General features: G+C 36.8%; 1 protein-coding gene across 1 annotated transcript in view; it reads right to left on the bottom strand.

Annotated features, from left to right (window-relative positions):
• PCLO (piccolo presynaptic cytomatrix protein) overlaps window positions 1-15,980 on the bottom strand; it is a 382,484-nt gene that overhangs the window by 62,948 nt on the left and 303,556 nt on the right. Inside the window, exons 17-21 of the mRNA XM_074869854.1 lie at window positions 15,187-15,280; window positions 8,188-8,259; window positions 5,408-5,588; window positions 4,000-4,194; window positions 2,561-2,743 (exon numbers count right to left, since the gene is read on the bottom strand). Coding sequence (XP_074725955.1) covers window positions 2,561-2,743; window positions 4,000-4,194; window positions 5,408-5,588; window positions 8,188-8,259; window positions 15,187-15,280 — 725 coding nt within the window. The remainder of the gene's footprint in view (window positions 1-2,560; window positions 2,744-3,999; window positions 4,195-5,407; window positions 5,589-8,187; window positions 8,260-15,186; window positions 15,281-15,980) is intronic.

Genomic DNA, 15,980 nt, shown 5'->3' with positions numbered 1-15,980 from the left:
TTTATGATTTCCTTTTTACTTCTCATCAAACAAAGAATTAATAACGGAAAAAATACATCCAATAGAAAAGGTCCTAGAAGTCAGAAGTAGAGAAAGATTTCTCTGGGGCACTCTAAGAATGACTGAGGGTTCTTGTTTTGTTTTGTTTTTTTCAAGGGCCAATTCAATTAAAGAAAAAAAAAAAAAGGTGTTGAGAGACTAGGTTAAAGGAGGAAACTTTCTGAGGGTTCTTTTAGGTAGAGAAGGACTGATGATCACTCACAGCATAGAATTTTTCCCACCAGCCTTGTGAAAATCTTGTTAGATTACTACCACCTTGTGTGCTTGGGCCGAAAAAAACCAAACAGTTGTTCTAAAAGGTGCTGTTCTCTGATAAATTCCAGAGAAAAAACTGTTGGAAAAAAAAAAAAAATGGTGTGGATTATCTGTAATGGCTTCCTTAATGAAGGGCTTTGAGTCTTAGTGACAAAAAATCACTAACTGGTCAAGGTGACTGTTCCAGTCCACATAAGCATATCGTAATGCATTCTTTTCCAGGTGCCAATAAAATAGGCTGTAATGGGGGTGGGTACCACAACTATGCAGCATCCCTGTAGGAATGGACTTGCAAAATGATGATGCCCTAATATTCATTGTTCTCAATACTCTCAACTTTTAAAATTTTTGAACTGCAGGAGAAACCTCTCCTTCCTTCATCACCTCTTCCTCCTGCAAAGAACTCCATAAATTGAAAGCTGTTTTGAGCATCTTTGATGTTTTTTCTGCTCAAGGTCATAGCCTCTTCTCATTTTACTTACATACTCTACAAAACTGAATTAACTAATCTTGTTTTTTGTTCCTGATGAAATGCATGAGATCCATTAACCTAAAAATGGTAATTATTGGCCTACCTCATATGAATAAATTAGAAAAAAATAGTTTTGGTACAATAAGAAGAAGCCAAAACTTCTCACGGATCTGAAATCAGACTTATAAACTTTGTGCAGGTGACAATGCATTGTGTGTGTCAGAAGTAAAAAGACAAAAGTACCATGTCTCTTCGCAGTAACTATAACATCACTTATATATTAATGATATTAATGTGGGCCCTTATTCCCATAACTCTCTATAATGCTTCTAATATTGGTGAGTCAAGTGCATATCGATATATATCCCTTTTGCAATTTTAAAAGTAAAGACGTTAGCGTAACAGTTCAGTGGCAAGGTTACTCGAAGCCAACAGCTTAGCTATTTTCTTAGCATAAAAGTGTATGTGAACCTTGATTCAACCTTATATCACAAGGAAAAGGTTTTAGCATTTCTTGTCTATGCCAAAAGTCTTTATGATAAATCTCTACAGACATGACACTTCAAAAGATCCGGAGTTATTTAGATTGGTATACGTCCCAGGAATAGGATGGGCCTTTCAGTCATGATGCATGAACTAGTACCATGATGTTCTCTGGCCTCTGCCTGAACTGAGTGTATGGAGCTGAGTTGTAGAGTAAGACAGTATGCGTGTGGGTGGACGCACATGTTGTGTGTAGAGAGATATATTTATGGAATACTTCTTAAGGCTCTCATAAGAAACAACCTGTTATTTCTAAATAAAATGTTTAAAATTATTTGTTAAATTTGCCCTCGTTAATTAGCTCTTTTAACATCACACTAGTTCTCTTAATGACTCGTTGCCTTTAGGGTATATTGTTTGAAGTATCATTCCCTCTTTCTCTCCTACAACCTTCTCAGCCAGATTGCATTGTCCATGGTGTGCAATGGTGTTCACAGAAAAACCTTCAATGAATCATGAGAGCTTGGGAAGGGATTACGGCACAGGAGAAGATCTGGGAGTCCAGTCTGTACGTTTATTGGGATAATTCCTCAGATTCCATGTAAATAAACAAAATGCTCCAGAAGTCAAAAACCAGTGCCAGTTTGAACCAATTGAGATTCTGGCTCTTTATTTGTGATGAAGGGAGAAACTGATGATATGTGGCATTTAGGTTTGATGTACAGGTGCTTACAGGTAGAAAATATTTTTTTAAGAGGCTGATAGGAATGTTGTCAAGAGATTGAGCTATACATGGATCAAAACTCCTTTCCTTTCCACTGGCGGTTTGAAAAAATATCTATGTTAATGGCTTTTGACATAACAACTATTTTGGGAGAGGAAAAAGGAATTGTTAACGTCCCAATTAGAATTCCAGAAACAAAAATGTGCAATTAGGTTTTTGTCACAGTAGGAAAAATGTTAAATCACGCTTAAGCAGACCAGCTTGGATGCATACTTTTTATTAGGCAACAACATGAGCAAAGCTATACCATTTTTCAACAGAAGTCTAAGTCCTCCAGTGGAATGGAAGTGCACACATTTGTTGTTTTGTCATGTTTCTTAGCACAGTTTTTAAATACGGATTTATGCACTGATGTGGAAAAATCAAGCAGCGTTCTCGATTCATGTCAACATTTACAGCACTTAATGGAGGGGTAAAATAAATAATTAAATATTGCAATGAATTAGTAGACATGGCAAGAAGTATTTGGGATGTGGTTGGTTTCTTAACCATGTCTTTCTGCTCACCTCCTTCAGGCTTGACTGGTCCATCAGACATCACTTTCCTGAGGGCTAGTTGGCTTTGGTCTTTGTTGTCATTGGCTGGTGGAGGCAGATTGTCAGACTGAGTTCTTTGAATAGGGAGGACTCCTGCTATGCTGTGTCTGTGCTGCTTCCTGGCATGATTAGACTGACCGCTTTTATGTGCTGCTGTGGCAGTGTGGGTGAAATGGAAACCCAGAGTATGTATCCTCAGATGGAACCAGCTTAAATGTTATTCATGCAAACAGAAGTGTTTTTTTCTGTATTTAAGTAAGTAGTGTTTTCAAACACCAAAGAGACACCACATGCACAGCATTAAAGAGTATTAAAACTGGCTGTTTCTTTATTAATGGTGGTGAAGACAGAGGAAATAATTTTCCCCCAGTTTTTGCATTATACCGTGGTAAGTTTATGGCATATCAACAAATCCTGAAGACAAACACAATGATTCCACAGTCAGAGAATTTTAATTTGCCATCAACTAAACCCTCAACTAGCAATCAGATAGTGGTCTGAAGTATAGTCTGGAGAACAATCCTTTTGAAAGGAAAAGTTTTAATTTACTTATCTATTCAAAGTTGTCAGACGAAATCTATCTTGACCGTTATTCAACCCATGGCACAAAAATTACTAGAAAAATTGAACTGACTATGACACCTGACTTAGCTGTCAACTCCCTTTGACTTTGCTAACTTGATAAGACTGTTGAAATCTAATGTTGTTAATGGCTTTGTGTGTTCAATGATTTGCATTTAATGTGTTTAATGTGTTTGCATATTGCTGTTCTGCTCATCACTAACATGATTTTATCTGAGATATAAAGGTTGCCTTATATTTCCTTTCAAAAAAAAAATCAGATATTTACAGTCGTGTTTCAAAAATAGAAATCTCAGCCATGTAGTTAAAAAACTTTTTTCTTTAACTTTAAATCTTCTTTTGTGTATATAGTACTGTCCTTCCTGATTACTACTTCTAGATATGTCTTCTTGTTAATGTGCTCTCAGTACTTGTCATGTGCAACTTGAAGACCTGGCAGCTGCATATCTGCAGATTTTGATTATTTCATTGGTAGTTATTTAGTGACATCAAAACACCACCACACAATGGAATTCTCTGTGAGTCATGCATAACCATGGAACATCATGGACCATGAGTGAAGGGACTGATGGAGAAACAGCCAGTTTCACTGCAGTCTATATAAATTAAAATAAATAAATAAATATATAAATAAAAGACTTCTAAATACAAGAGTATATTGTAATTATATGTATTCACACACAGGCACACAAAGAAAGACATTGAACAGAGTGAGCACAGTGTGCCAAGAACAGAAAAAAAACAGCCAAAAAGGGAAGGACAGCAGGGAAAAAGGCAACAGATGAACATTAAGCTGCCATGCTGAGGAATTTATTTGCGTCTTTTACTTGGTTGAAGGCGAAGCTGTTGGACAGCTGCTTCAGCAGCGGCGATGGCTGCCCCAGCGTCTTCAAGGTGAGTTTGAGTGACGCTGGTTTTGCTTTGGCTGCGAGATGGACCGTGAGAACGTAGATGTCCTTCAGAGGAAGATTTGGAGCTCCCTGGACTGCTGTGGGATTTCTCAATGGTGGGCACCTGCATGTCTACCAAGAAAATGAAGAAGAACAACTGTTTCATTTACTAAAAAACCCCAGACAATTTCATTTTATTTCTCTGGACTGACCTTTCTAGCTGCATTCCAGACATGGAATAAAGTTTAAGCTGTGCGATGCCATTCAAAGGCTCAGGATATATCATGATTAGGAAATGTGATGCACCATTTTCTACTTCCCCACTTCTCCCTGGCCCAGGGAATAATTAATTTGCTATTGGGTTCCTATCACCTGTGAATTATGCCTCCTGTGCTGGTTCACACTGGTGGAATAACAGGGTAGCCTAAAGACTAATTTGTTTTCCACTTTCTACTTCTCTAGTATGTAGAGACTAACTAGCATCACTTATACCAGTACCAAATACTTAGCTAATGCGAATAGTTTTATTCTGATGAATGCCCGGGTCAAAACTATAGCCTAACTAACCACAGCTTCTATACTAACCTCTAGTTTAGATATAGATCTTATATAGACACCAATCCCTATCAAAACATTACGCAGAGAAATAGAGAGGAGACGGAGGAGAGTCTTATGACTCTGAGGCTCTCATCTGGATGTTATTTGGATTTGCTTTTTCTTTGATATGACATATACTCTGTTTTAAGTAAGCAACTGGCTACCAGCTACTTAGTATAAAAAAAAAATAGAGACAAATTTTGTTGAGCAGGAAACACTGATATCAATTCTGCTTTTGTAAACACTAGTATAATTCTACTATATCAGTTCCAGTGATTTCCAATACAATTGAGATATGCTACTGCCCATTATCATTGACTGGAAATGCACATGCATTAGTATAACATAATTGTTATTCTATAAAATATTAATGTGACATTTCCAGAAGATAAAATGCCATAGAATATTTAAGGAACATGAAAAATAGAAAGCTAAATATGTATCGAATTTGGCCAAGACTATCAGAAAAATAAAAAGGACACAGAATCTATAGTAGATGTGCAAAACACGTAGAGTTTGTAAGCTGCTCTTTTAAGGACATAATTACTCAGTAAGCTGGCTGGCACTGATCGAGATAAATCAAGCCTTGGCTCCAATGAATTCATTACAGAGATAAATATGGTTTTAATATAAGTGTATACAAACTTCATAGCAGTAATTTTATTTTTCTTTTGGAACTTACACATAACAAAGTTTTTCCCTTCATCTGGGAAAACATTTCATATCAGGTGCACCAAGTTATTCCTACCCTTGGAGGGGTCCGGGAAGATTCCATGACTTCTGCTCTTGATGACAGATGGTTTTGGAGATGGCTGGCTACTCTGTCCAGAATGAGATTTCCCATGATCAATGTTTTCACTCTGTTCTTTCAGAGGGTACCACCGAGGAGTGTTGTCAAGCTGAGAGACACTGGATAACTCGATTAATACCTATAAATAAACCAAAGTACAATAAATGGCTTGTATCTGATCTGTTAATGAATATGTATACCAGAAGAGTCTACATCTGTGTTTCCAGAAATTGAAATCAAATGTAAGAAGTTAAGGGTATAAGGCTGTATGCTGACAGATTCAGGACTCTCTGTCAACACTCTGACCTCACCTGATAAGAGGCAGCTGTAATCCCAAACCCACATTTGTTAGCATATTGTTGTGTCTGAACTAACATGTCTTTTCAACAGGACCTCAGGCATAGCTCCATATCAAGAAGTCCAGATAGTTTAAAGGGTAGCTTGTGAGCACTAGCTTGAAAGCTAGACTAAGAAGACATGTAGTCATCGTGCCTCTGTATAGACATATTCTAATAGAAGAATTGGGCAATGTTATTTTCTCTCTTTTGTCAGTGTTAGTAAAGAAACAAGTAATTTGATATTTGTTTTTAATAAGGTCTTCAATAATATGACACTGGTGCTTGTTGATTCTTTAAAAAATCCACATATGCAGAATTTTTAACAAAAGGAAGAGAATAGAGATACCTTTGCACTTCACTAAAATAATAGAATGCAATAGGCCATTTAGGCCTCAAAACTCTACTGGAAAAAAAAGGGAGATGCAATAGCAATGTGGAAATGAAAAGAGTGACTTGGCTAAAAAAAAATCCATTGTAGCTAAAATCTGTTCTAGGCCACCTGCATTGCTAGCAGGAGTTCTATGAAATCTCTTTTTTAAAAAAAAAGTAGCATTAGGTCCAATAAAGACCCTTCCTCCCTTAATGGTTTTGCAGCTGAGAGGGCCAAGAGATGTAAAGTACTAAAGAGTCATCATAGAGTCTTGAATGAAGGAAAGGACAAAAATAGCCTTGCATTTCGCTCTAAGGTGAGAGAGTTAAAACTAATGTCAGGTAGGGAAGTTTTAAAACTAGTAGACAAAAGTCTTCAATTACTTCAGGGAACAACGTCTTCGCCAGTTTATTACAAGACCCTGCCTAAAAGAAAGTCTCTTCAAGTTTAGGGATGGGGAAGTCTTTTAACAACTGATTGTTTCTAGAAGGTTAAAAGCCTTTTTTCTCTTCTTTTTTCTTTCAGCTCCATAGGTTGTATATGACCTGGCTAGGTCTTTCTGGTTAGGTCTATACTTAATCTGAACAGATCAACTATTTAGCATGCTCCCTGTTGTGGTTTTGGGTCATATCTTTGGGAATGATTGGAAGACAGCATGGTTGAGGATTGTTCCCAATAGGCAGTATAGGCTGGGGGGTCTGCTTTATGGGAGAGGAGGGTTCACACTCCATGGATGTGAACCAGTGTGTCACTTGTCTTCTGGGGCATGCAAGGGATGCTGGCCCTATCCAAGCAAGTCCTTAGGGCACAATTTGGATATCCCATATCTGATGTTGTGGTGCAGGATTCCTCTGGACATCCTGGTCCTGAAATACACTGGATAGTCCTTGAAGAACTGTTTTCATATCTATATATGAATGATTTAATAAATAAAATAGTTCTAGAGGTTGAAAATATTTGAAAGCAAAAGTTTAAATCTTCCTGTAGAAGCAGCTGCTGGAGCATCCATTTTCTAAATGTCATAAATAACAATGATGTAAATATTCAGTAAAGCCTTGCATTTGGACAAACATGCTGAACTCAACAAGAATACTGATGCAGTATGCAGGAAATAAGTAATCATGTAGCTGCTTCCTATACATTTATTTTAGTAATTGTTCAAATAGTGACACTGATTGCTCAGTTTTGTACTTACACAAAGGGGAACTGGAGCTGAACTGAGTGCCTTTTTGTGAAATTCAAATGGAGAATGAGCAGGGATACTCTGACTTACTCTGTATATGAGTGATCAATTTTCCTGGGCTTCTGTTTCTAATTATAATCCTCTTTTGTAATAACATTTTTAATTACATTTTTGACATAATAGTTATTGCTGGTACTTCTGTATTATATGTGTTGGTTTTGCTTTTGTTTACTTGCTTTTGAAAGAGAGAGCATACTTCTTCCCATGATCACTCATTTATTATTAATTATCAGATTTTACCTTCAGTCATACTTTGGTAATGATATTACTATTTTGTAGTGTTAAAAATGAGACCTTGATCAGCAAGACCAAATTACTAACACTTGCAGACACTTGTGCATGTGCTAAATCATGGCTTGATGGCAGAATTTAACCCTTTAATCATTTACCAGGACTGATACTTCTTCAGCCTTCTGATGTTATGTTAAAAGCAAGGCAGACAGCTTATCAGACAAAAATTCCTTATTCAGCCACTGTGAAGGCTGTTCCTATCTCAGGCTGAAAAAAATCCTTAATTTTCAGTGAAGCAACATTGTGTTGAGTCCTAAATGAATTTACCCACAGTTCATCAAGATAAAGGGAAGGCATCTGTCCTGTGTGAATGAAAGAAATCATGACCATTTGTTATGAACTCAGCAGTAAAAAAAAAAAAAAAAGCTGTGATGTAAAAAAGGGTTTACGTAACACATGTACCATACCTTTGAAGAGAACTGTCTCCAAATAGCAGCATGCAGTTTATCAGTTTTCTGAGTAGTCAGGGTTAGAGAGGAGGAAATAAGATACTCACTTCACCAAGGAAGTCATTCGAGGAGAATCTATCATAATCCCAGACAGTCACTTCCAGTGTTTTCTTTTTCAGCTGCAATTTAAGTCAAAGGATAATTAACCCCATTGCCATCATAAATGTCATATCAAGTCTTTATGGTGGTTGCCCGTCATTATCTCCTCTTTGTGCCCTTTTACATAGTGACAGCTAGGCAACTTTTGTCCTCCCATCAACCTTGTTCTCAGAAAAATAATTTCTGGCTATTATTTGTTATCAAGACAAATGGGCTTGTGCTTGGCCCTATTTTAGGAATCTCCACAAGTTGCTTTTAACAGAATATGTGTCCACTACAAAAGCCAAACTGATTTTTAAAGCCCCATTTTTGTATTTGTGCAGCTTTTCTCATCATCAGATCTGAGCTGTCTGAACTCAGACACTTGCTTAAAGTGTATCTGAGTGTGAATTTTGAATGTATTATTTAAAACACCCTATTTACACAATCTCATCTATGAAGACCAGGCTTTAATACCCTTGGAATTCAGTGCAGTCAGTGGAACTCTGCAAGTGATCCAGATATGCAGGACAAGTTGTACTGGTAGGTATTAATGACAGCCCTCAAAACCCATTATCTGCAGATCTTGCTAAGTGTGATAGCTGTGTCAAGCACTCTTCTTACAGGCTACAGTAAGAAACAAGTAAGTCTTTTTATATGACAAGATAGTGCAAAACAGAGAAGCTGTTGAGCAAAGCAGTTGACTGTATTGAAAAGAGTGACCTGAGTGTTATTGCAGGGGTCTGTGGGGACAGATGGGGAGAGGATTGATTACTGGTGTTATATGCTGGGGTGAAAGGCTAACAGGTGGCTGGAAAGGCAGTAATAAATTCATATAGCTTGAAGGAAAAAAGGACAACATCCTGGGGGTATGGGATGCCTGCAATATCAGGCTGCAAATTTGGAAGTGAAGAATTTGTTGGACACTTCCAAGCATTACTAAGGAAAACAGGACTCTTCTCACATACTTGAATAAGAGAGGTCAGAAACAGAAATCTTATGTGATAATTGAGGTCACCATCCTAACAGAAGCAATGTGTCACTCACTGCTCTGACTATTAATTGGCTGCCTGGGACAAAGGGACAACGAAGGATCAAGTCATTGTTCAAAATTATAAACTGTACCATTTACTGTACATATTATATATACTTTTAAGAAAAGCACTGTTTGCTATTTACCTCCACTGCCCCTTGGTTTAATGCAATACAGATTCAGATGGTTCTTAATAACTTTAAATTGCCTTTAAATTATAATTTAATCTCATTATTATCTATTTGGAATATCTTCTGCTCCCAGCTAACTTTAGAAAAATGAGCAACTATGCAAAGCCAGTATCTTTGAAAAACAAGTTTAAATCAGCACATCCTGGAAAACCCACACAAATGGGAATTGTACTATTTTTAACATCAACAATGTACTCTTTAAACAGGCAACAACATGAATTGAAAGCTAAGATTAAAAAAAAATAATATTTGAGAGTAACTCTTTAATCTTTCTCTGTTTTATTCCTACATAATTAGGCAACATTTTCTTAAACATTCTTTTTAAAAATATCCTGCAAAAAATAATGAAAAAGTTGAACAAAAATATTCTCTTTTGAACATCCCTTACCAAATATTTGTAAAGATCATTTCCTTGACTGAATAAAATTCTTTTTCTTTGCTGTTCCAAGACAGTATAGAAACTGCAACGTGAAAAACAACCTGAAAGAATGAGCTGAGCAGCCACTGGTCCATGCTACCTTTAGCTTCCTGGATGATACAATTTCCTGCTAGATGCTATATTAAGTATATGTATTTTTACCCTTTAAAAAAGAGGAATAGCATAAATACTTTTCAGAAATGTATTGTCTCGATAGTTGCTATTTTGGGAAGACATGCCTTCTTGTTTCAAGTGATGACTGTGCAGGGACAGAGAGAAGAATGTATAGATCCAGAAAAGGAGAAAAAAAACCACTAAGATTTGAAGGATTTTTGGTGCAAAGGGTAAAATAAAGAAGATTTTCAAGTAACTGCAACCCGTTTCTTTGCATTAGTAGGATAATAAAACTGCTGAAAACTTGTAGTACTCTACATTTCTTTGAGAGACCTATTTTAAGCTTCTTAGTTTAAAAAAGCTTTTATAAAATATTATGACAATGAAAAACCATCAAAAGAGCTTTATTAGGCAGAGTGCATGAAATGAGCTTCAAAGAGGAGGAAAATTTGCTTTTCTGAAGATATATTTATGTACCACTGTTGAAGGCAAAGAACACTCAACGGCTAGTGATTTTAATAGCAGCCATTATACCATCACTGCAAAGTAGAGTTCTGCCTTACATCATCTAGTTTTAGGTTGCGAAGCCAGAAGTTCAGATCTCCATCAGGAATTTAACTGACAGCAATACTGAAATGGGCTGCAGAAACCCACTATCTATCTGACCGTGGGTTTATGCAAATGGGCAATGTACCAACAGGAAAATGAGAGTGTGTCCCTAAAAAAAGGAAAGCAGTTTAAACATGTTGTGAACCTCATCAGTGTTCCAAGCATTTTATGAAAAAAGTGTTACTAAGCTGAAACTAATTTCAGGCTTTGCTGTGTGGAAAAATTAAAAATAAAAAAATAAATAAAATTAAAAAATAAAACCCTGCCTAAAAGTATGTTACTGCATGTGAACTCCAGTTAGCTTTAGGCTGCTATGGACAACCACCATTTAAAGAAAATGAAGGAATATGCAGAAACAGCCAATGTGAATAATATTTTCTCTTATGGAAGACATGACCAACACCACACATATAAAGGAGTCTGTTTCTTATTTTAAATATCTGGAGATCACCGGGTGTTGTTATGGATAATGTGGGTCTGTGTAAATAAATATGCATTACTTGAAATATTTAATACTTGTTCCTTGAAAATCTCACACAAGTATTTGTATGAGGAAAGAAATAATTTAAATGCAGTTTGTTTTCACCTGTGCTGAAACTAAATTCCTATAATTACTTCAGAAATTATATAAAAGATTGCAGTCTCAGTCAGGATATTTGATGAGTAGAAATGAAGGTGTTGTATTAATGCATGATCATGCATTATACTTATCTGTGTTTACATTCATATTTAAATGTTATTGTATTCTTCTCTATATTGCTGTACTTCAGTATGTGGGAGGACAAAGACTTTTGCTAGGTCACTTAAAAACCTGCTTTCTCTTGTACAAGATATTAAGTAAGATTTAAGTACCAACACCTTAGTTATTCATAAGAAAGCTTTTCTTACTTTTGGAAATATGACATAGGCTCCTACGTCACTCAAGGATTTTGAAAATATTGCTCTAAGTATACTACCTTCAATTTGAGGACATTTGCTTTCATTAATTATATCCTTTATTTAAGGAAATACTTTTATTTGCTTTTGAAAAGTAAGAAATTGAGGTAAACAAAGCCACACCTTATATTGTGGTCATACATTATACCAATGGCCTGACCAGCAACAGAAGTCACATCTTTTAACATCATCTCTTTAAATCATTCTATTGTTTTCTTTAATGCTTTGAGTAGGTATTTGATTTCAGTTAACAATTACTATACAATATTTGTAATGTGAGTACTCAGTCTCCCTCTCAAATTGTAATTATCTTCACTTTATTACTTAACAAAAACCTTAAATTACTAAATATTCAGTTTATTTTTTCTCCAACTGTCAAAGTAGAATTTGCTACGTGAAAACTAATCATTCCAACCTTGAAAAATTCTGTTTCATTTCAGAGAGTGATCTATTTCCTGTAATTATTTTCACTTTGATTTCAGCTAGGTTATGAAAGAGAAAAGGAAAATGAAAAATTGTACAACTAGCTGAAGTCTAGACAGTGACGTCAAAAGGACTGTATTAGGAAATATTTAATAATACGTATTTGCTGGCAGCAAGCAACCCATGTTTTGATGGAGGGAAAGGAAATACTTCTTTGAAGAAATAATATTTATAAAGATTCATTAATTTATGTTAAGGTATGACTGATAACTCTGTATAACTTATTGTATGATGCAGTTTTGCTGGTTTGCTGATCACAACACTCATTCTCAATCTATCACAATTATTGTCTTGTACATCTCTTTATATTCCTAACTTTTTTAAAATATCCATTCGTGAAGGTTATGAGTGGAATTGCATGGTGATAGTTCTTCAAACTGTAGAGGGGACTTCTAATCAGCATGGAATTACCTGGTGATTTAGAAATGTTTTTTACTGTATATTCTCTAAGCCAGGGCACTGAATTTTATAGGGGAAGAATCACTCCCACCAGTATTTAAGCACTAGATACAAGCCATGGAAAGGTGTGGAAGGCAATACTATTCCCTGAACACACTTCTATGTGACAAGAGGACAAAATATACAACATATGTGGTGCTCACATGAAGCTTACACACTTATAATCATAAGCACTGCATAACATTCTCAGAGGAAGGGAAAAAGAGATCTGCAAATCAACATGCAACCTAAAGGCAAATTTCATCAAATAATGATCAAAAAACTGACATCAAAGATATTAGGAGATTTTCTGTCACAAAAATCTCTGTCCAAGAAATCCCAAACTATGATCATTAAGCAATTTAAAATGACCAAACAGCCATTGAATGTCCAACATCCAAGCACTCTTAATTACAGCTCTGTGAAATGTCACAGTAGAACCTTAAAGCGAATTAAGTAAATTGAAGAGGCTTTCTTAAATGGAAAGCTCAGTTTTCAAATATTGCTAAGACTTACCAAGCCTTTTCACAAAACCCAGAAGATCTAGGGTTTATATTGCAGCTAGACAAACATCACAGGGGTTTTTTTTCTGATGCTTTCACTGTTAATGAGCCACCATTGTTGGACCAGCGCTGCTTAGCATCTCTGTTGGAGACATGGGCAGAGGGATTCAGTGCACCCTCAGAAAGTTCGATGATGGCACCAAGCTGTGTGGTGTGGTCGACACTCTGGAGGGAAGGGATGACATCCAGAGGGACCTTGACAAGCTTGAGAGGTGGGCCCATGCAAACCTCATGAAGTTCAACAAGGCCAAGTGCAAGGTCCTGCACATGGGTCGAGGCAATCCCATGCACAAATACAGGCTGGGCAATGAGTGGATTGAGAGTAGCCCTATGGAGAAGGAATTGGGAGTAGCAATGGATGGAAAGCTGACTATAAGCCAGCAATGTGTGCTCGCAGCCCAGAAAGCCAACAGTATCCTGGGCTGCATCAAGAGAAGTGAGGCCAGCAGGTCAAGGGAGGTGATTCTCCTCCTCTACTCTGCTTTCATGAGACCCACCTGGAGCACTGTGTCCAGCTGTGGGGCCCTCAACATAAGAAGGACACAGACCTGCTTGAATGGGTCCAGAGGAGGACACGAAGATGATCAGGGGACTGGAGCACTTCCCCTATGAGGACAGGCTGAGAGAGTTGGGGGTGTGCAGCCTAGAGAAGAGAAGGCTCCGGGGAGACCTTATAGCAGCCTTCCAGTACTTAAAGGGGACCTACAGGAAAGATGGGGAGGGACTCTTTATCAGGGAGTGTAGTGATAGGATGAGGAGTAAAGCTTTTAAACTGAAAGAGGGTAGATTTAGATTAGACATTAAGAAGGAATTCTTCACTGTGAGGGTGGTGAGGCACTGGCACAGGTTTCCCAGAGAAGTTGTGGCTGCCCCCTCCCTGGAAGTGTTCAAGGCCAGGTTGGACGGAGCTTTGAGCAACCTGGTCTACTGGAAGGTGTTCCTGCCCCTGGCAGAGGGGTTGGAACTGAATGATTTTTTAGGTCCCTTCCGATCTAAACTGTTCTATGATTCTATGATCTATGCAAGCCTACATGAAACAGCATGCAAAACCCAGCAAACTATAATGACTACGTACAACAGAGCACCTCTGAAGTAAACCTGAGCTACTGCTTGCTAAGGTTAGATGTGCAGATTGCATGAGCAACTATGCAAGTCCCTGTGTGGGAAGGGTTTTTGTACATGCAAAAATTAGTATCTTAATCTATGTTCCTCTTAATGAACAAGAAGAATGAATAATGAAATTTTAAGTTAGGAAGCTATTATTGAGGTCTTGGTGTTGTGTTGGAGAACTATATTAAAAGCATTAAGAAATCTATTCATGAAAAGGTCTAGTTATTCTGGGATTTTTTAAGTACTGAAAGATTAAATGGCCTTGAGAATTGAAGCTGAAAGTATCAAGAACAAAGCACTAAGAAGGCAAAAGGATTTAGGAATCTGTATGGATCCATTATTCTATAAAATATACTTCTTAATTTAAACAAATGGACTGATCATAATTTTGCTCTTTATGTCTTTTTCAGATGGTAAAAAGTCATCTTAAAAGGGGAGATGAAGAAAAAGAGGACTCAGTTGCTTCATACTGCCTCAGTTAACTCTGTAGATCAATTACAGTTAATAACCCACCAAGAAACAGAGAAGACTTCCACAGACTTCTTTCCCAGATGTGAGTTAAATCTTTCTATAACAAGGAAATTAAATATCTTCTAAATGTTTTCATGTGATTCATATTTCATGTCCATTGCTGTAAATTGCTGCTAAATCTAGAAATGTATCTCTACATTTTATAAATATTCTTGAATAAAAAAATGTTAGGAACTGTGTTTTGTGTGAGCTTGCATGACTTTTGGAACGATAAGTTACAGTGATTTCTGCATTTCTTTCAGAAATTTATGTCTTAACTTATTCCCTCCCTGTATTCTATTATAATTTTTTTAATTGCCACATCTGTACTTATGACATGAGTGTAATCCCCACTGTTATGAGTAGAAGGGATACGAAAAGCATACTGATATAGCAAGCTCTATCAGAGGCAAGGAAATAGTTTCAAATTTCCCCTAAATTTGGCAAGATTTTACAGGGGTTCACAGAATTTCCAGAAGCACTATTCCCTTCACAGTAAGCACTGCAGACCATATAAATAATAATGCAGCAAATTGCACTGAACAGTACTACCAGTCACGCACCTGCTCCATGGAGATATTTTTATAAATGACCGTTTGATTCCATTCAGGATTCAAGCTTTTCTGCACGTACTTAGTTCTCCGCTTGTACTCAGCACTGAATTTGAACAAAGGAAGGAAACATTAAATTAGCAATCTTTTGTTTTGTTCAGTTCTAATGCAAAAAAACACCCCAAAATCAAAAGCCAGAAAAATAAATGAACTGCATCTCCCATTTCTGCAACAACTCAGGGTTACAAGAGGACAATGACAGCCTTTGAGGTTTTTTCTTTAGTATGCTTTCCTGACATGGTCTTTTAAAACATCTTCTTCTGGCTCTTCAGCAGGCTAGCTCTGCCTACAACTGTTTCAACATAAAGCATCAGTCAGCCCATGCACATATGCTTTGTTCTCCCACTGTAGGTGTTGGGCTGTGATTATAAATTGAAGTGATAATGCATTGATTTATTTTCCAAGACCATCGTCCTATTAGCACTTTAAAGTAGCATGAATCCATTATATTTATAGGTTGCAGTCTCTAATTACATGAATCCCATCTCACAAGAATGTTTAATGAATGCCATGGGGTAACTAATATCCTGTTAATGATAGGAACAGTAATTTCTTATTGATCCTGTTCTCTACCTATGCCTCTAACTGTACGGGAAACAAACATAAAAATGTATCAAGCTGATGATTATTTTTATCAATAGCCAAGAATAAAAAATTTGGCTGCATAATCTGCTTTTAAAAAGAATCGGTAGTGCTTTCTATTGTACTTTGCATTTCCTGAGTATGGAGAAAGCAATACACTAACC

Source organism: Strix uralensis, chromosome 5 (assembly GCF_047716275.1).
Source record: "Strix uralensis isolate ZFMK-TIS-50842 chromosome 5, bStrUra1, whole genome shotgun sequence".
Lineage (NCBI taxonomy): Eukaryota > Metazoa > Chordata > Aves > Strigiformes > Strigidae > Strix > Strix uralensis.
Note: the sequence above shows the minus strand (reverse complement) of the source record. Positions and strands in the feature narration are given on the sequence as shown.